General features: G+C 40.7%; 2 protein-coding genes across 4 annotated transcripts in view; both read left to right on the top strand.

Annotated features, from left to right (window-relative positions):
* The window catches only part of LOC309640405 (uncharacterized protein), a gene marked incomplete at its 3' end in the record, with an annotated part of 30,262 nt that extends 12,220 nt beyond the window's left edge, over positions 1-18,042 (top strand). For 2 of the 3 annotated variants that reach the window (XM_082419150.1, XM_082419149.1), the window contains 2 exons: positions 5,343-5,481; positions 17,833-18,042. In XM_082419150.1, the coding sequence (XP_082275276.1) occupies positions 5,343-5,481; positions 17,833-18,042 (349 nt within the window). The remainder of the gene's footprint in view (positions 1-5,342; positions 5,482-17,832) is intronic. The other variant, XM_082419151.1, reaches the window with a different exon arrangement.
* Positions 18,030-20,045, top strand: part of RAB21 (RAB21, member RAS oncogene family) — a 32,463-nt gene continuing 30,447 nt past the window's right edge. The window contains exon 1 of the mRNA XM_082419113.1: positions 18,030-18,435. Within this exon, the coding sequence (XP_082275239.1) occupies positions 18,286-18,435 (150 nt within the window). The 5' untranslated portion in view covers positions 18,030-18,285. The remainder of the gene's footprint in view (positions 18,436-20,045) is intronic.

The raw sequence follows: 20,045 nt of genomic DNA, 5'->3' as shown, positions 1-20,045 counted from the left end.
CTAAAAGATTCTCTGTGATTCAAATGTGCAGCCCAAACTGAGAACAATTGAGAGGGAAAGCTAGAAAGCTCAAAGTTTTAACGGCTTTTGTTCACCACATATGCAGCTATTTTCAGAAGGAATTTTTAAAACAGCCCATATGCTTGCCAGGAACTGTTCTCAGTACTTCACAAAAGTAGACTCATGATTCTCACAATAAACCCATAAGAATACTCATAATTTTCCCCATTGGATAAATAAGGAAATTGAAACATAGAGTGTGAATAATTTGCCCAAGACCACATCACTAGTAAACAGCAGAGCTGGCATTTGAGCTGAGGCAGTCTGGCTTCAAAGTACACATTCTTATCTGCTTTGTTGTAAGACCTCTGTGGAGTAAGAGAGGTGACAACCTGCCTGCTTTCTACACCGCCAGTGTCAACTGAAATAAAAACACACAACTTAAAAGTTGTAGGTTAAGTTTTATTCAGGGCCTCGCTGAGGACTATAGACTGGGAAATAGTCTCTCAGTAGCTCTGAGGAATTACTCCAAAGAGGTAGGGGAGTATATATATATATACATACATATACATATATATGTGTGTGTGTGTGTATATGTATATATATATATGAATTTTTTTGGCTGGGAAATATATGTGGTTACACATAATAAGATTACTGCTAATCACAAAAAACTCTCAAGTTCTAGATAGAGGAAAAGAAACACATTCAAGAGAGCAAAAAGACCTAATTTTGTAAATTAAAAAGGCTCCCAGAATTCCAGGGCAGGCTGAATTGATAGAAAAGACACATGCACAATCTGGTAAAATTCCTGAACTCTAAAGAACAAATATTATTTGCTACCATTTAGAAAGAACAAGCTGCTGAAAAAAGAATCACCTTTGCATTGGACTCCTTATCTGTAACACTAGTAGCTTCAAGGCAGTAGATTAGCATCTTTAGAGAGAGAAAAAGCAAGATTCTTTACCTAGCTATGATACAATTAATCTGTCAAGTGAAAGAACGATCTTTGAGAATGTGCAATAACTCAGAGAGTAGATCATTCCCATGCCTCATCTAGAAAAATATTAAAGAAAAGACAACAAATTAATGTGCACAAATGCTTCAAAATAGAAACAGAAGAAACAGAGTGAGCAATACACATTGCTATGTATATGCACAGTTACATGTAAATAGATAAGGATAGATTGGGCATGTGTAAAGTAAATTTGTAATAGAAATAGAAAAACTTGAAAGGAAACTCTAAGAATCTAGAAGTAAAAATATGAAACTCTCAAAATCTAAGAGGGTTAGTGGAAGAAGAGAGGAATTAAAAGCTTCTAAGACCTCATGGACAGAGGGAAGAAGGAGGAGAGTGAAATTATTCTTAAGACCTTAACATATTGGTAAAGAGAAGTAGAGGAGAAACAGAGAACCAATTTAGCTCCACTGCTAAGATGGAACCTTTGAGATCTCTACTGAATGACCCATTTATTCAGTGAGGTGTGTTCACTCTGTCTGATGGGCACTAGAACGATCCCAAGTCTTGTGTGAGCTCTAGGAATTTTCTAGCAACACAGCTCCTCTGTAAATATTCCCTCCTCAGCAGTTGTTCTTTGCCCCACCTCATGGAGTTTTACCTTTCGCACACAAGAGTGGAATTTAGTCTGAGAGAATCAAGGAGGGACATCTGTGAAAAAATTCTGGAGTTCTTTTTCTAGTACCTTTCTCTCCTATTCACTGTTCCACAAATTTTAGCTGTCTTGGCATCCCTGAACTTTAATCTCTATCTTCTCATCTTAATGAGACTTTCCTGCCCTGTGATGAAAATTGTCCTTAGGGAGAAAGCCAGGGCATTCCTAGTGCTCACCTACTTCGTTTCCCTTTGCTGAAACATCACAGTCCTGTGCCGCCTGTTATCCAGTTGTTTCATATTTCCCCGCCTACTTTTTTTAATCCCTACTTTTCTAGTTGTTTACAGTTAGGGGAAGGGGAGTCCCAGAGCAGCAGAAAGCTAACCTTGACTTAATAATCAGACTCTTTGTAACAGTCCCCCTCTGTTCTTAAAACTTAACAGTTACAACATCTGAAAATGGTTGATGAAATTTCCTTTGCTCCTAAATGTGGAAAAAGCACATGAGGATGGAAGCAGTAAAGACGCTATTCATGCTGTCAAGTCCATAGTTTACGGCAAGGTGTTTTCTAATGAAAACCACTCTGGGGGCTATTATAGGTATATATAGGTACATAAAGAAGACAAATCTTGTTAATTTCTTTTTTTACAGAGCATCCTAAGGGATCCCACTGGGGAAGAGAAGAATAGCTTCACCTCCTTCTTAATCAATCATAATAACTAATGTAGCTCATAAAAATCTGTGCCTTTGAGAGTTTTTTGTTTGCCTGTGTAGAGGTGACAACAAATAACATACTCGTTATCAGTAAATGGTTTTCAATTATTCATTGATTTAACAAAATATTTTAAAATGCCTACAGTGTGCCAGGCACTACAGTAGACACTGGGCATACAAAGATAAATAAGAAACCATCTCGGATGTCAGGGGGCTTATGAGATAGTGTGTAGACAAACTCCTGAACATTTAATTATGGTTCATTGTATAACCACAAAAATGAGAATGTATACAGGGCATCACAGGGGCACAGAGAAGAGATACCTAATCCAGTGTAGAGGGGAATGGTTAATAAAGTCAAACGCAGCAGAGAAGGCCAGACAGTTAATTGAGAAATGTCTATGGGATTTTGCAATATGGAGATCATTGTCAATTATACCCAAGGAGTGCTATAGAAGCAGCTGGAGTGGTTTGAGTACTGAAAAAGTGGAGACAATACATGAAGACATCTTACTGAAAATGTGGATTTGAAATAGAAAACTCGTTTAAAGAGAGAAAGGCAATATACTGTGAGATTAATATCTGGAGCCATACTGCTTGCATTTGGAAGCAGGCTCTAATTTTCTTTATGTAATCTTGGTCAAGTTACTTAACCTCTCTGTACCTTGGTTTTTCTTCTCTGTACATTGAGTATAATACTAAGAGTAGCCACCTCATAGCATTGTTATTGGGATTAAATTAGTTAATAAGTGTAAATAGAAGTCTGGTACATAGAAAGTACTGAATAATTGTAGCCATTCCCATTATTATTAAGTAGGAGTGTTGGAAGTTGAGGAAGAACATACCCATTGACCTAGTTTTTAGTGATCTAGAAGGCAAAGTCATTTACTGAGAGAACCTGTTGTAGGTTTCATTAGAACCAGTAATGCCAATTAAAAGACAGAGATTGTCAGACTAGATATTTCTTAAAAAGCAAGACTTAACTATTCACTCTATAAGAAACCCATAGACATAGATTAAAAGTAGAAGGATGGAAAAAGATATACCATGCAAACACTAATCAAAAGAATTTTATAAGAGCTATATTAATATCAGACACAGTAGACTTCAAAGCAAGGAATAATATCAAGAATAAAGAGGGATATTACATAATAACAAAGAGGTCAATTCTTCAAGAAGACATAACAGTCCTAAATGCGTATGCACCTAACAACAGAGCTTCCAAATGCATGAAACAAAAACTGATAGAACTGAAAGGAGAATTAGACAAATCCACAACTGGAGTTGGAGATTTCAACATAGAAGTAGTAGACAGAAAATCAATAAAGATAGAGAAGATCAAAATAACCCTACCAATTCACTTGACCTAGTTGACATTTATTAAAAACTTGACCCAGCAATAGCAGAATACACATTCCTTTCAAATACACATAGAATGTTCACTGTAGACCAGATTCTTGGTCATGAGACAGACAAATTTAAGGAATAAAATTGTACAAAGTATGTTCTCAAACCATAATAGTTAAGTTTATAAATCAATAACAGAAAGATATATGGCAAATCCTCAAATATTTGGAAATTAAATGACATTTATAAATAACTGTATCCATTTTCTATTGCTGCTATAACAAATTATCACAATTTTATTGGCTTAAAACGAGACAAATTCATTATCTTACAGTTCTACAGGTTAAGACATCCAACATGGGTCTCACTGGGCTAAAATCAAGGTGCTGAAAGGGCTCTATCCCTTCTAGAGGATCTAAGGAAGAGTATGCTTCTTTGCTTTTTCTGGCTTCCAGAGGCCATCTGCATTCCCTAGTTCATGATTCCCTTCCTACATCTTCAGAGTTGGTAATGGTGGATCACATCACCCTGACCTTGTTTTTGTCATCACATCCTTTCTGTTTCCTGCTTGCACTTTTAAGGATTGTTGTGGTTACATTGGGCCCCCCTGGATAATCCAGGATAATCTCACTATTTTAAGGTCAGATGATTAGCAACCTTAATTCCATCGGCAACCTTGATTCCCCTTTGTCATGTAACCTAACATATTCACAGGTTCCTGAAATTAGGATATAGACATTTTGGGGTTGAAGAGAGGGAGAAGAGGGACATAATTGTGCCTTCCACAATGACCCATGGGTCAAAGAAGAAATCCCAAGGGAAACGAAAGAATACATATAGATATATATTTTTTAACAATGAAAATGAAAATATTCAGTGTTAAAATTTATGGATGCAGCTATTATAAACACTTAAATAGAAAAGAATAAATATCTCAAACCAGTAATCTAAGCTTCTACCATAAGAAGCTGGAGAAAAATAGAGCACATTAAACCCAAGCCAGCAAAAGGCAGGAAATAACAAAGATAAGAACTCAGTGAAGTTAAGAACTGAAAAATAATTGAGAAAATCAATGAAATCAAAACTGATTCTTAGAAAAATAAATAAATAAAATTGATAAATTTCTTGCCAGACTGACCAAGAAAAAAACACAGAGAATATATAATAACCAATATCAGGGATAAAAGAGGGGAAATCACTATTTATGCACAGAGACTAAAAGGATAATAAGGAGATACTATGAACAATTTAAATTAAGACCAGAAGTAGACTGAGGAAAGTTTGTAATAGTGATAAAAGGGGGTGGGAGGAAGCTGAAGCCAGAAATGTAAAAGAACTGACAGGTAGCCCAAGAATGAAGCTGATGACTATGATTCTGTATTGATGCACATAATCTAGGTGGCTCAGAGTAATTTTCCAGAAGTTTACTTGAAGGTTAGTGTTCTGTGATGATGCAGCAGAAATATAAGGATATAAGAGAATCAAGAATGCTGGTTAGAGAGAGTTTAGATGCTCAGTCAGGAGTCCAAACAGTGATGGAGGAGAGTGTGGTTATGAGGGAGCTAGAAGTAGGGGGGATAGAGAGACCAAGAGAAAGCTGATAGATGGACTGGGAAATGGGGGTGAATTTTCTGCATTACAGCTCCTCTGTAAATGTTCCTTCCCCAGCAGTTGTTCTTTGCGCTGCCTCATGGAGTTCCACCCTTCACACACAAGACTGGAATTTCATCAAAAAGATTCAAGAGAGAGACATCTATGCAAATGGAGGTTGGGAGTTGGTGACAGATGGAGGTTCAAGGAATTGGAGGTTTGTACAAAGGCAGAAAATCCTTACTGAAAATGAAGGCCTAAGAGAGCTGGTATTAGGGAGGTTTGGTCAATTTTTTTGTATCTCCCATGTTCCAGGCATTATTCTGGACACAGGATATAACGGAGAGCAAGGCAGACAGATCTTTACTACCATAGAGTTTACAGCTTTAGTACTGATAAATAAATAGGTAATTGTAATATTCAATGATACATGCTATGAAGTATTTAGAAAGTGGTATAGAGGAGTGGTAAGATTTTAAATGAGACCCTACAAGGCAGGAATGAATAGCCAAGAGAAGAAAACACTCAAGCAAATGGTACTGAGTGCTATAATCCTCAGTATTTATGTGTACTACTTACAAATTTCCCATTAGACCATCCACAGCTATCAAAAAGCTCTCCATTCTCAGCATCACAAATCTCCCATTAGAACCCTCAGCCAAATTATTTCACCAGGGCAAAACAATTTTTCTAAGAGGCTTTTCCGTCTTTACACTAATTTATTTCTCAAGAAGATGGAAAAGGACAGTCATTCAGACCTACTTTAAGTGGACAAATCTCTTCAGAATTTCCAGTTCCATTTAACTACTGACATCTAGTTTTAAAAAGTGAGACTGACTCAGACTGCTTGCTACCTTTCTGAACGGAACTTTTTAGTAGGGTACTTTGGTATACACTGCTGGTACACAATTCTGTTGCCAAGTATGTCAAACGTACACTTCCATCTGATACAACCTCATGCTCTGGTTATTTCAAAATACACGTACAATTTATAAATAGTAATATAAAATGCACATTACATTTAAACTCTTTGGCTTCTTTGTTTGCCTTCCCTTTTTAACTCTTGAGATTGTATATTTTTAGTATAAATTGGTAAGTTCTGAGAATCTGCAAGTTTGGTTTAAATTCCTTTGACAAGAATATGTAAAGTTTCTTGAGACACTTTTTTTTTTTTTTTACAGTAAGATACATGTTTAATAAAGATTAGGTACAGGGTATTAAAAGACATCTAACAAGTCTTGGGCTGGGAATAGGAGGGAAAGCTCCAGGTTGGTTTCTTTTCTTTTCTTTTTTTTTTTAAACATCTTTATTGGAGTATAATTGTTTTACAATGGTGTGTTAGTTTCTGCTTTATAACAAAGTGAATCAGCTATACGTAGACATATATCCCCATATCCCCTCCCTCTTGCGTCTCCCTCCCACTCTCCCTACCCCACCCCTCTAGGTGGTCACAAAGCACCAAGCTGATCTCCCTGTGCTATGCGGCTGCTTCCCACTAGCTATCTATTTTACATTTGGTAGTGTATATATGTCCATGCCACTCTCTCACTTCGTCCCAGCTTACCCTTCCCCCTCCTCGTGTCCTCAAGTCCGTTCTCTACATCGTATTTATTCCTGTCTTGAGACACTTTTAGTTAACATTGACGTCTTAAGGATAAATGGCTCCCCTCCCTAGCCTATGTGTCCCTTGGAATATTTTTGTTTTCTACAACTCAGAAGAAAATCTACTTCTAAGTCATAGTCTTGAATGTACTCTGGCCAACCTGGTAAATTTCATCGAGCTGCTTGTGCCCCTTTGTGGCCAGTGCTTACAATTACAGCTCGGTTTTGTTTGCCAGGGAGAAGCATTTGAATTGCTGCTTCACATGCATGAACAGTTGCCTCTAAAAGCTAGAAAGAACCGCAGGAAGATGAGATCAGAACCAACCGGAAGCTAGGGGCACGTGGGCTGCACAGGAGAGAGTAGGTGAGCAAGGACCAGATTCTGATTGAAAGGAGAAGGAATTGTGGATGCTGGGATGGCCACTACACCTTATTGTAATTGTTTCTGTGTTGCCTCCCACACTAGAATATGAGCTCCGTGAAGGCAGAAATATCTTGCCTGGCATTCAGCAAAGGTTGCTGAACAACTGAGCAAATAAAGGAACGAATGGGTTTAGTTCACAGAAGTTTCACAGTAGATGATAGCTATTTTTCTTTCTATTGTTAATTATTCTTATTAGATGCTTAAGATGGAAAATGCTTTGATGATTTTATTTAACAAAGCCCCCTATGTCCAAGAGCATTTCTCAAACCTCAGTATTTTATAGGCTTAGCTTTATTTATTCACTTGTTTTTAATTAATAAATATGAATTGAGCACTACATTCCAGGATCTGGAGATACAAAAATGTGACAGACACAGTTCTAGCCCCCAGTGGAAAGTACATCAGACTATTATACTGAAAATCCCTGTCTTGCTGCCAAGCACCAAATTTCAGCTCTTTTGCTCTGGCAGCTGCAGGAATAATATCTTTAGTTTTGTTTCCTCTGTTTCCTTTATCTCTCTTATTGTATCCCTGTTTTTTCCTCCACTTTATCTCCTAATACTCAATATATTCTTTTTCAAATGATTGCATATTATAGTATATTAACCCCAAACTTTTTTTAAAGTTTTTTTTTTAATAAATTTATTTAATTTATTTATTTTTGGCTGCGTTGGGTCTTCGTTGCTGTTCGCGGGCTTTCTCTAGTTGCGGCGAGCGGGGGTTACTCTTCGTTGCGGTGCACGGGCTTCTCATTGCGGTGGCCTCTCTTGTAGAGCACGGGCTCTAGGTGCACAGGCTTCAGTAGTTGTGGCACGTGGGCTCAGTAGATGTGGCTCACAGGCTCAGTAGATGTGGCTCACGGGCTCTAGAGCGCAGGCTCAGTAGTTGTGGCGCACGGGCTCAGCTGCTCTGCGGCATGTGGGATCCTCCCGGACCAGGGCTCGAACCCATGTCTCCTGCACTGGCAGGCATATTCCCAACCACTGCACCACCAGGGAAGCCCAAACCCAAACTTTTTGTATTTGTAGAAAAGCTGTACAGAAACAGTGCATCTTACTAGAATTTTCTATTGATATAAGTAGTTATAGCGGTATTTTTGAATTCCTTTTTTGTCCCTAAGGAGAAACCTAATTAGAATAAGAATGTATTCCCTGTAACAGTTGCTAAAGGAAGGAACGTTCATGGAGGATTATAAATGCCTTGGGGATACGAGATGATTCTACATGAAGAAATGGAGCTGAGAAATCACTTAAATGATTGTTTAAAAGATATACATAGATAATAGTGGCAAAGTTGGAAATAGTTTCCTGAGCTCTTGAGTTTCTCATTCTTTTACTACTTGTTCAGCCATGCTTTCTGTTGGCCTCAATAATATAATACACCTAGGGGATTTATAATTATGATGGGCTGCAAAAGTATACATACTTTATTAGGCTAAAGCAGGGTTTCTCAACCTTGGCATTTTGATATTTGGGGCAGGATAATTCTTCGTTGGGGCTGGGAGGGGAGTTGTCCTGTGCGTTATTATAGAATGTTTAGCCTCATTTCTAGCCTCTTCCCACTAAATGCCAGTAGCTAAAATGTCACCAGATGTTGCCAAATGTCCCCTGGAGAGCATAATTACCTCTGGTTGAGAACCACTGAACTAAATCAACTATTTTCAGTTAGTTCCTAAGCATTACAAGTTTAATTCAACCCCTACCTATTAAAACTGTTAAACCAAGATCTCTAATTACTACATTGTAGCTAAACCAGTAGGCACTCACAGGTCCTTATTTAACTTGATTTCTCCAAAGCATTTCATGATTCCTTCTTTTTAAAGACATTCTCTTCTCCTTAACATTGACTTCTCCTAGTTTTCCCTTTACTTCTTTGGGTAGCCCTTGCAGTTCCTCTTTCTTTGCCCATCCCTTAAAAGTCAGTACTTTCAGGGTTCTGTCCTAGGCCCTGGGGCCGCTTACTTTTACACACTTTCTCTGTGTGATCTCATCCACTCCTGTGGAGTCGACTTCCCTGTCTATATTGATGACTCTCTCATCCTTGCCTCAAGCCCAGATCTCTCTCCTATGCTGTCAGCCCATATAGCCAGGTATAAATACTAGGTATTTCTATTTGGGAATGTCTCAGGGCTTCAAAATAAAAATGCCCCAAACCAAAAGAACAGAACCAATTTTTTTTTCTTCTACTGTGTTTCTTATTTCAGTGAAAGGCATCACCATTTACCAGTTGCCTAAGCCAGAAATGCAGGGCTCCAATTCCTCTGTCTCTCTCCCTTTACTTAACCATGTCTCCTAAATCAGTGCTTTACAAACTTTAGTGTGAATAAGAATCACAAGGAGGTTTTGTTAAAACTCAGATTCCTGGATCCTGCCCCCATTCTGATTTAAGGAGGAGGGTGAGAGTGGGGACTGAAAATCTGCATTTCTAACAAGCTTCCAGCTGATGCTGGTGGTCTGCAGACCACACTTTGTGTCACACTGTCCTAATGGACTTCTCACTGTTTTTATGATAAAGCCCCAAATTTTTAGCATGACTTTCAAGGTTCTACATGATTTCATTTACTTCCTTACGTTCATTTCTCACCATGCTCATCTCATTCCTGGTGCTTGTTTAATGGCATGCTGTGTCCTGAAATCTGAATGTTTACCTCTTTGCTTGGCTGATTCCTACTCTTCTTCCAATGTTTAGATCATTTATTTATTCTATAGAAGGTACATGATCTTTGTCCACAAACAAGAAATTTAATTTTTCTAAAACTGAACTTATTTGACTTCTACTAGATAATAGAAACTAAATCTCAATGTGGGTAATCTTAGTCAATTCAGAGTGTCCTTCACATCTTGCCCAGGTCGTATCAGTATTTGACCTACTGTTACCGAATCGGTTGACTGTACCCACGCCGGGGTCCTAGCCCGGGCTGAGACCCATTGTCTCGGCTTCTTTTTCTGCTCAGATGTGTACAGCCAATAAAGAAATTGATGCTGAGACTGGAACAGCACAAGCTCTATTCAATAGCCAGAGAATGGAGAAGCAGGAACTTCGTTCACAAATCAACTTCTCTACCCGATTTGGGCGGAGACACCATATATATAGGAGGGTTGAGGTAAAAGGGAGGGAATTGGAAAGAGAGGGAGAAATATTCATAACTTATCCAAGAACAGGGGTGTGATTTGGACCCGAAACTGATGCAACATTCCTTTTCAGTCCTTGTATGGGCTTTTCCGGTTGCTGTCATGACAATTGTCAACTGTCATGGTGCTGGTGGGTGTGTCATTTAGCATGCTAATGTATTACAGTGAGCATATAATGAGGCTCAAGGTCTACTGGAAGTCAAATCTTCTGATATCTTAGGCCTACTTGGTTCTAACCAGTTCTTGTTTTTCTCTTTGCAACTTCCTCCTGAAATTTAGATAAGAGTAATTGGTTTCCATTCAAGGGAGGGGCAGGGGTACGATTCTGGGGCAACAAACTTGGTAACACTGTGAAATTTGGAGATGCTGGGCATCGGGGTCTCAGTTATCATCATCCAAACATGCTGGCATCTGTCATCTATTGCATTCTCATAGCCACTTGGCCCTCAAGTACTGCTGTGTCCTCCTTGTCTTAGCCACAAAATCTCTTCAAGTAGGGTGACCAAGAATTCTGGTTTGTCCAGGAATGAGGGGTTTCCCAGGATGTGGGGCTCTCAGTGCTCAAACCAGGACAGTCTTAGGCAAACTGGGATGATAGATCACCCTATCGCCAAGTCCAACTCTATCAGTTTTCCTCTGTAGCTTGTAGAAACATTTGAAGACTCTCTTAATGCTGGCATTGAGGAAGCTCTGTAAGTTTATTCCAGGCTTTCTCTCTAGACACTCGATGCAGCCACCGCTACTCTATAGCTCCATGTCCCTCTTAGATACAGGTGAACTTTACAAAGCTTGTTACCTTCTTGGGCTTTGTTGAGGAAGAGAGAAATTTGTTTCCTTCGGTCATGGATTCCCCAAAACTATCTGGGATGCTATCATTATGAATATATTTGGCTGCAAATAACAGATAATCATACTACAGTGGATTATATAAACTAGGTATTTGTGGATTAGGATGTCTATTCAAGACTATTTCTAACTTACTGCTCTGCCATTTTTAGTACATGATTTTGATCCTCATGGTTGTAATATAACTCATAACTCAAAGACTATTAATTCGAGTGTTTCTCTTCTTATCTCTGTAGTAGAGGAAGACAAGGCAGAAGGGGTTGGAATGTTGGAGAAACATCAGTATCTGCCGCAGGAATACTCACCAATGTCTAACTCCCTTGCTTTTCCTCTAATTCTCCTTGACTAATACTTATTAATCAAGCAGTGACTCTGATTGTTTATACATTGTATTTAAAAAAACAACAACAACAACTTTAAATACCAGTGGCCTGGGCTTCTAAAAATCAAAATGTAAAAATTAAAATCTTTGTTGTACTGTGTTCTGCTGTCCCTATCTTTCCTTTGTACATAGGAAGCCTCATGGCTTATGGAAATACTAGGGGGAAATTCCCATAGGTTAAAATATCAAGATATTATCCTACCTCAATCCATGGAACAAATGTTTATTGAGTGACCATTATATGCTGGGCACAGTGCTAGGCCCTGGAGACTCAGTGGTATGCCAGTCATCAAGGTATCTGTTCTCATGGAGCTTATAAACATGGAAACAAATAAATGTTAGTAGTATGAGAAAAGTATTGAAACTGAGCAGGACCCTGTGGGGCCCTCCTGGGTACAAATCCTTTCCGTGTCCCCTGTTTCTTGTTTGCAGGAAAAAGGCTTCAGTCTCCTACACCTTTCTTGAGTTCCAAAGAGCATATTCAAACAGTTACTAATCAGGGAAGTGAGGGAATGCAGAAGCAAGGGAGGAGCAGTCAAGAAAAAATAGTGCAGGATGGGGCAAGGTCCTGGTTCTTCCTCAAGGGATATATATAACAATATCTTTGAGTTCTTCTGCAGGAACTAAGGCCCCCATCCAGGTGGAGGATGGCAACTTCAGGCTGAGGACAAGATTCCTAGAGTACCACCCTGTTACCTCACCACCAACCAATCAGAAGAAACTCACACACCCTGCAGCCCTCACCCCAAATTTTGCCTATAAAAACTTCCCTGAAATTGGAGAGTTTGGGGTTTTTTGAGCATGAGCCACCCATTCTCCTTGCTTGGCCCTGCAATACACCTTTCTCTGCTCCAAACAAGAGCTGATAGGCAGGTAAGGACTAGGCCTATAAGACGATCAGAATGGAAGCATGTAAGACAGGAGCATAATGATAGGAAGAGAAGATGGTATGAGATGAAGGTGGAAAGTCAGGCAACATCCTGATTATGTAGGGACTTTATAGGTCATGGTAAGGAATTTGAGTTTGTTTGTTTATTTTTAAAATTACTCTGGCAGCTGTTTGAAGAATAGATTGCAGTGGGTAATAGGGCAAAAGTAGAGGCAGGGAGACATGTTAGAAGCCTATTGTAGTAGCCTAAGAAAAAGTTGATTGCGGGTTGGACTAGGGTGGTAGAGATGGAGAACTGATGGATTCAAGATCTGTTTTAGGGCTTCCCTGGTGGCGCAGTGGTTGAGAATCTGCCTGCCAATGCAGGGGACACGGGTTCGAGCCCTGGTCTGGGAAGATCCCACATGCCACGGAGCAACTGGGCCCGTGAGCCACAATTACTGAGCCTGCGCATCTGGAGCCTGTGCTCCGCAACAAGAGAGGCCGCGACGGTGAGAGGCCCACGCACCGCGATGAAGAGTGGTCTCCACTTGCCGCAAATAGAGAAAGCCCTCGCACAGAAACGAAGACTCAACACAGTCATAAATAAATAAATAAATAAATAAAAAAGAACGTGAATTTCTTTTAAAAAAAAAAAAAGATCTGTTTTAGAGGTACAGTTGACTAGATATGGTAGTGGATTGGATGTGAAGAGTAACAGAAAACAAAAAGATATCAGCTAGGTTTTAGCTCTAGCAAATAGATGTATAATAGAACTCTTTACCAAGACAGGAAAAACCAGGGGAGGAACAACTTTTGGAGAGAAATTGAGGGATCCATTTTAAACTATTGTGTTTGATATGTCTATTTGACATTTGAGTGATGATGTTAAATGGGAGTTGCCTATACATATCTGGTGCACAGGGGAGTGATCAGGAGTGAAAGACGTACATTTAGGAGTAATGAATATGTAACAGATATTTCACGCCAAAGGACTGGGTGTGATCACTTAGAGAGTTTTATTGGAGACAACTGAGTCTGGAAGCCCACTAACATTTAGAGGTTGGGAACAGGTGGAGAAGCAAGCAAAGAGATGGAAAAGAAGCAGCCAATAAAGTATGGGAAAACTGGAAGATTGTGATGACCCAGAAGCCAAGGGAGGCACACATGCCACAAAAGAGAGAGTGGCCAGCTGAGTCAAATCTGCCCAAATACTGAGAAAATTGAAGATAAAGGAATGTGTCCATTTGATCTGATTTATCTTGTGGAACAGCTGGGTTAGTTGCTATTCCTATGTGGTTCCATAGCTCCCTGTACCTGCCCTATAGACCATTTACCATACTTTATTGTAACTTTTAATTATTTGTGGTGCCCATTAGATTATAAATTCCTTAAGGGCAGAAGTCATGTCTGACAGGATTACATTTGTAGTACCGTATCTGACACATAGTAAATGCTAAATAAATACTTGTTCAATGATGAATAAATGAACAAAGAATGAATGAAACAAGGACGTACAAAAGGCCATCGACAGTCACCCTCCCTCCCAAATGAACAAATAAGCATTACCTGACTCTTCAATACTGGATAGTTCATCAAAATTCAACAGTTGAGAGCCCCAGGTAGTCACACTAGAGACCATGAGGTTGGTCTTAATCCACAATATAGTATAAGAACAGGGAGAGAAAGAAGGGGCCATTAAAAAAACTAGGACTTACAGACTTTAAAAGTAGTCCATAAACCAAATCTGATAACCACCACAAAACTGGTGGGATGATTCTTCCCCTCTTACAGAAGCTATTAGAGCTACACATTACCTTTCTGTGGCAACTTTTCCCATATGATACTGTGCTACACATTCATGGTTAAGTAGATTTCACCTGTATAATTATGCTTGGGGTTTGGGGGTTTTTTTGGGTAGGTGGGAGAGGGAGGCAGGAAGACGATTGTTTTTGGTGAAAAGGAGCTATATGCTTTGGAATTTGCACCCTACCATGCCTCAGCCCTCACCAATCAGGAATCTATTTTGAGTTATCTACTGACTGAGGAGTCCTCACATTTTTGTAGCTCCCATCTATGAAGGAATTAGAGTTCCAGTTTTTTGTGGCATCTTCTATCAAGTTTATACAGACCAATCACAGTTGACTCCAAAACTGATCTAAGTTCTTATGAGCACACAAGCTATCCCAGAATTAGCCTGAATTTCTTTCAATGCTTAGACTAATATAAGCCACTTGTGTAGCTCCAGTATACTTATGTATTAGTTTCCCATGGCTTCTGTAACAAATTATCACAAACTTAGTGGCGTAAAACAACATATATTTAGTCTCTTCCTGTTCTGGAGTTCAGGAGTCCAAAATCAGTTTCACTAGGTTGAAATGAATTTGTTGGCAGGGCTGTACTCCCTCCAGAGACTCTGGGGGGAAATCTATTCATCTCTTTTAGCTTCTGGTGGCTGTCAGCTTTCCTTGGCTTGTGGCTGCCTCACTCTAATCTCTGTCTCCATGGTCACATTGCCTTCTCTTTTGTGTGTGTAGCATCTCCTTCTGCTTTCCTCTTATAAGGATATTTGTGATTGCCTTTGGGCCCACCCAGATAATCCAAAAAAATTTCTCCATCTCAAGATCCTAAATTTAATCACATCTGAAAAGACCCATTTTCCAAATAAGGTAACATTTACAGGCACAAGGTATTCAAACCTGATGTCTTTGAGGGGCCATTACCAACCTGCCACAACTTACATCTATATTTACCCACTCTGTGCTCAAAGTTTTGCCAAACCGACTTATTATAATCTGTGAACATTTGCAACACATTCCTTAAATCCCAGTGTAAGCTAAACCTGGAAAATTATTTTAACTTGAAACTTATTTTATTTTACAATAAAATAATTTGCATTGTTTTTCAGTGATAAATACAAAGTACTGCATGTAGATTCTAAGATGATCAAGCTATTAAATGATCTGGGATCCATATCATTTGAACAGTGGTTGAGAGCATTGGCTATATTGAAAAGAAAAGGGAAGAAAAAAGGCTTAAAGGAAGATCATACAGCTTTCTTCATATGTATAAAGATGTTTCACAAAGAATAGAGATTAGATACATGTTGTGTAGGTTGTATGAGGAACAATTAATTGCAGGCAGAGAGAGGCAAATTTCAATCCAATATTAAGAATTCAGAATGGATAATGGAAAGGGCCCCCTTCAAAATGAAGTTTCTTCCTTATTCTGGAAGAATTCATGAATATGCAAAGACCCTGAGAGGAGGAATGCAGAGAGAAGTAGAGGATATTTTTTTTAAAAACATAAGGTCTCTTTAATGGCTGATTCTAAATAAATTGAAGTGGTATTATCCTTCTCCAATCCATTTTTCAAATTACAGCCAGAGCGATCTTTTAAAAGTCAAATCTGATTATATCAGCCCCTTTAATTAAAACCCTTCGTTTGGTGAAAGGTCCTTTCAGTATTGATTCCTGGTTTCCATGCCAGTCTCATCTGAAGCTCTCCGTGTTCTTCTCGCACTTGTTTCTCATCTTCAGATGCTCCTTCCTACCTCAAGGCTGTAGGACATGCTATTCTCTCTGCTGGCAAAGCTCTCCTTCCTTCTTGCCTACGTTACTCCTACCCAAATGTAGCATTGGGTATATCAAAGGTAGCATACCAGGAGCTTTCCCTAGTATGCTAAACCAGTTGGGTCCCCATGTACATTTGCAAAATACCCTGAACTGCTTTATCAAGATGAAAGCATTCTATCATATAATGGCCGTGTCTGTCTTTCCTGCTAAAGAGTAAGTTCTTGATGACAAAGACATTGTATCTTTTTTTTTTTAACATCTTTATTGGAGTATAATTGCTTTACAATGTTGTGTTAGTTTCTGCTGTATAACAAAGTGAATCAGCTATACATATACATATATCCCCATATCCCCTCCCTCTTGCGTCTCCCTCCCACCCTCCCTATCCCACCCCTCTAGGTGGTCACAAAGCACCGAGCTGATCTCCCTGTGCTATGCAGCTGCTTCCCACTAGCTATCTATTTTACATTTGGTAGTGTATATATGTCCATGCCACTCTCTCACTTAGTCCCAGCTTCCCCTTCCCATGTCCTCAAGTCCATTCTCTATGTCTGCGTTTTTATTCCTGTCCTGCCCCTAGGTTCTTCAGAACTTTTTGTTTTTTAGATTCCATATATATGTGTTATCATACGGTATTTGTTTTTCTCTTTCTGACTTACTTCACTCTGTATGACAGACTCTAGGTCCATCCATCTCACTACAAATAACTCAATTTCGTTTCATGTATGCCTGAGTAATATTCCATTGTATGTATGTGCCACATCTTCTTTATCCATTCATCTGTCAATGGACACTTAGGTTGCTTCCATGTCCTGGCTATTGTAAATAGCGCTGCAGTGAAAGACATTGTATCTTTTTCAGCACAGTGCCTGGCACGTGGTGGGCACCTTCAAATATTTGTTGAATGAATGAATGGACTATCTGGCTTGACATGGAAAAGGAGTCTCATGAGAAAGAATATGTTTACCTAACTGACACCATATTTCTAGTTGCAAACTTTTAGAAACACTAGTATGGTTTCTTGGAAGAGTGTATTTCATGAAAGAAAGGGGAGGCAGATGAGGAAATATAAGTGATCATCAAACAAGCCAGGTCTGTCAAGGTGGAGTCAATATGGAAGGTCAGAAGTTTAATGGTGGGGGAACGGGAAGCTTCATGGAAGACAGAAAAACTGGGAAACCAAGGCATAATGGCTTAAGATGTATTGTTTACTCATTCATTCCCAAATATTTATAGAATGCCTCTTATGTGCCTGGCATTTGGAGTCAGAAAGTCAAAGCACGTCTCACCTAGTTCTTGTCCTTAACAAATCTACAGCCTAATAAGGAAAGACAAATATTCAGCAAAGTAATTTCCACGAAGCGTGGTAAGCGCCGCTAGACAAGGTATACCAGTGTTATGAAATACCTAACTTGGGTGGGGAGAGTGATGGAAGGACAGAGGGAGAAGGATGGGTGGGTCAGGGAAGCCTTTCCTGTTTAAGCTGAGACCTGAAAGATGAGGAGGAGTCCAGGTGGTCTGGGGAACTGAAAGAAGTTCAATAGCTAGGATTTGGGATCCCCCAGAGAAACACTGTCAAGATACTGAAGGACACCTTGGCAGGTTTGGTTTACGGGGACCGCGGATGGGAGAGGTCATTAGCCTTGTGGACATCCCCTGGGCAAGAACGAGAACATTCTGCACTTCAATATTCCACCTGAGCTGGGTTTGCCTCTAATTATTCATTCCTTATTCCCGCAGGTTCCCACCAACTGCAGCGTGGTGGTGGCCCGCAGACGGCCTAGCTCCGCGGGAGACGGCCCAGACGAGCTCCCCTCGCGTCCAGCTCGCCCCCGGGAGGAGGCGCAGAAGCCCCGCCCACGTCCAGGCACGTTCTCCTGGGCCGAGTCCCAGGGGCCGCGGCGGTCATGTGACCCGAAGTGTGACGTAGGAGGAAGGAGACGCCATTAGAGGGAGGCGGAGAGGGAGCGCTGTTCGCCTTTCCTCGGGTGCCTGACGTGGTGGCTGGGGCCCTTCATTCTCGGACTTTCCCTCGGCCTTTCCAGGCCTTGCCCGGAGGCGGGAGTGGAGACGGCGCCTGGGGTTAGCAGCTCCGGTGCGGGGGTGCTGCTCGGGCCGCGGCTGTGAAGGCGCTGCGGCGGCTGTGGAGAGCTCGGCGCGGCTCTAGGGCTCCGGCGGCGAGGACGCGACGGGATGGCTGCGGCCGGCGGCGGCGGGGCGGCGGCCGGGCGAGCCTACTCGTTCAAGGTGGTGCTGCTGGGGGAAGGCTGCGTGGGAAAGACGTCGCTGGTGCTGCGCTACTGCGAGAACAAGTTCAACGACAAGCACATCACCACTCTGCAGGTGCGGGCCCCGGGGAGCGGGAGGTGGCGCCTCGGGGCCCCTACTCCTCCGGGGCTCTGAGGACTTTGCTGCCACCGTCGTCTGGGTCTGGGCTCTCAGATCTCAGGCCTGTCACCTCCGCGTTCGAATTGCCTTTCCGAATTCGCCCTGGGAACACGCGTTGTCGGGGCAGCCTGGAGACGTAAGGACAGGCTGTTGGGAGGGGAGTGGAAGGGCCCTGAAAAGTCCCCAGTGTGGCTGCGCGTGTCATGGAATCTCCATCGGTGGGCTAGTGTTTCCCCTTTGATTTGCTTCCGCTTGGGCCCTAGGTGCCTTCACCCTCCAGTCAGTCAACCCAGCGTCAGCCCTTTTTCTTTCGGAATTAGGAATTTAGCTGCGGGTTTGATTTTGCTAACTAGGTGATTTGTAACTTCAGCGCTTACTGATGACTAAGTGTTTGTGCAAGTTCCATTTTGTCCTGTCTTCGAGTAACGTGCTGATTGGCAAGACATCCCTCTCCGGAGGGTTTTTGAATTGACCGCTTGCCCGAGTGGGTTACGCAGTTCCATTGCTGCCTGCGTGGGTCTGACTTGTGGGTCACATATTCGGCGATGTGGGTCGACCCATATTCACATGGAAACGTCATGTGAATACTGGCCAACAGTTGGTCCTCAAACTAACAGCTTAGCTAGCTGCTGCTATTTATTTTCTTTGCTTGTAATGTAGGGCCGGCTTTCATCTGCAGATAACGTGATTGTTAGTCAGAAGAGTGTTAAAATGTAATCATTAATTGGGCGTGAAGTCAGGCCTTTGAGGTCGTTGGAGTCTCCCCCGCTTCCAAAGAAATCAGTTTTCACGTATTAGAAGAAGAATATCCAGCGAATCTGCCTTGATCAATTCAGTCAGAGGCAGTCAAGTCTAATGAAATTTTGAGCCTGATTGTCTAGGTTCATATCACACCTCCATCCGTTTAAACTAGCTGTGTGATCTTGGACAAGTTAATTAACCTGTCTGTGCCTAAGTTTCTTCATCTGTTAAAATGGCCATAACAATAGTATCTAGTTCACTGGGTTGTCAGGACAAGTATACATAAAAGCACTTAGGAGCTGGTCCAGTGTAAGCTCTCCATCTTTATTATTATTACCCCAAATTGCACAATAGATCTTAATTAGTGATTGTGTAGTGTGTAAGTACATGGACACTATTTAATAGAATGCACAGTCTCCTAATTGTTGTGACATTTGATGTTTGATGCTATTATTAAACCACTGAGTCTAGAATTTACAAAGATGCTCTGGTTCTGATTCCATGTTCTATTTTTACACCTCTGTTTTTACTCCTATATAAAGCATACTATCTGAAAAAGTGAATGTCAGGAACCTGCATTTTTCCCCTACAGTCTTATACAAGGTCACAACACGATTTTGATAATTACAGTTGAGTGTTATTAGTGAGATCAAGGAAATTCTTAGGGTAAATACCTATGCTCAGTTGGAAATTTAGAAATTCATTTAGGTAAAGTAATAACAATAGCTAACATTTAGTGAGTTCTTACTGAGTATTTTACTTTTCGTCTATCTTTTAGTTCCTATGACAGCCTTTGAGGTGCATAGTTTTATTAGCCTCATTTT

This window comes from Balaenoptera physalus, assembly GCF_965194825.1.
Source record: "Balaenoptera physalus genome assembly, chromosome: 13".
Taxonomy (NCBI): domain Eukaryota; kingdom Metazoa; phylum Chordata; class Mammalia; order Artiodactyla; family Balaenopteridae; genus Balaenoptera; species Balaenoptera physalus.
The sequence above is the reverse complement of the archived record's forward strand: the minus strand, read 5'-3'. Positions and strand labels throughout refer to the sequence as shown.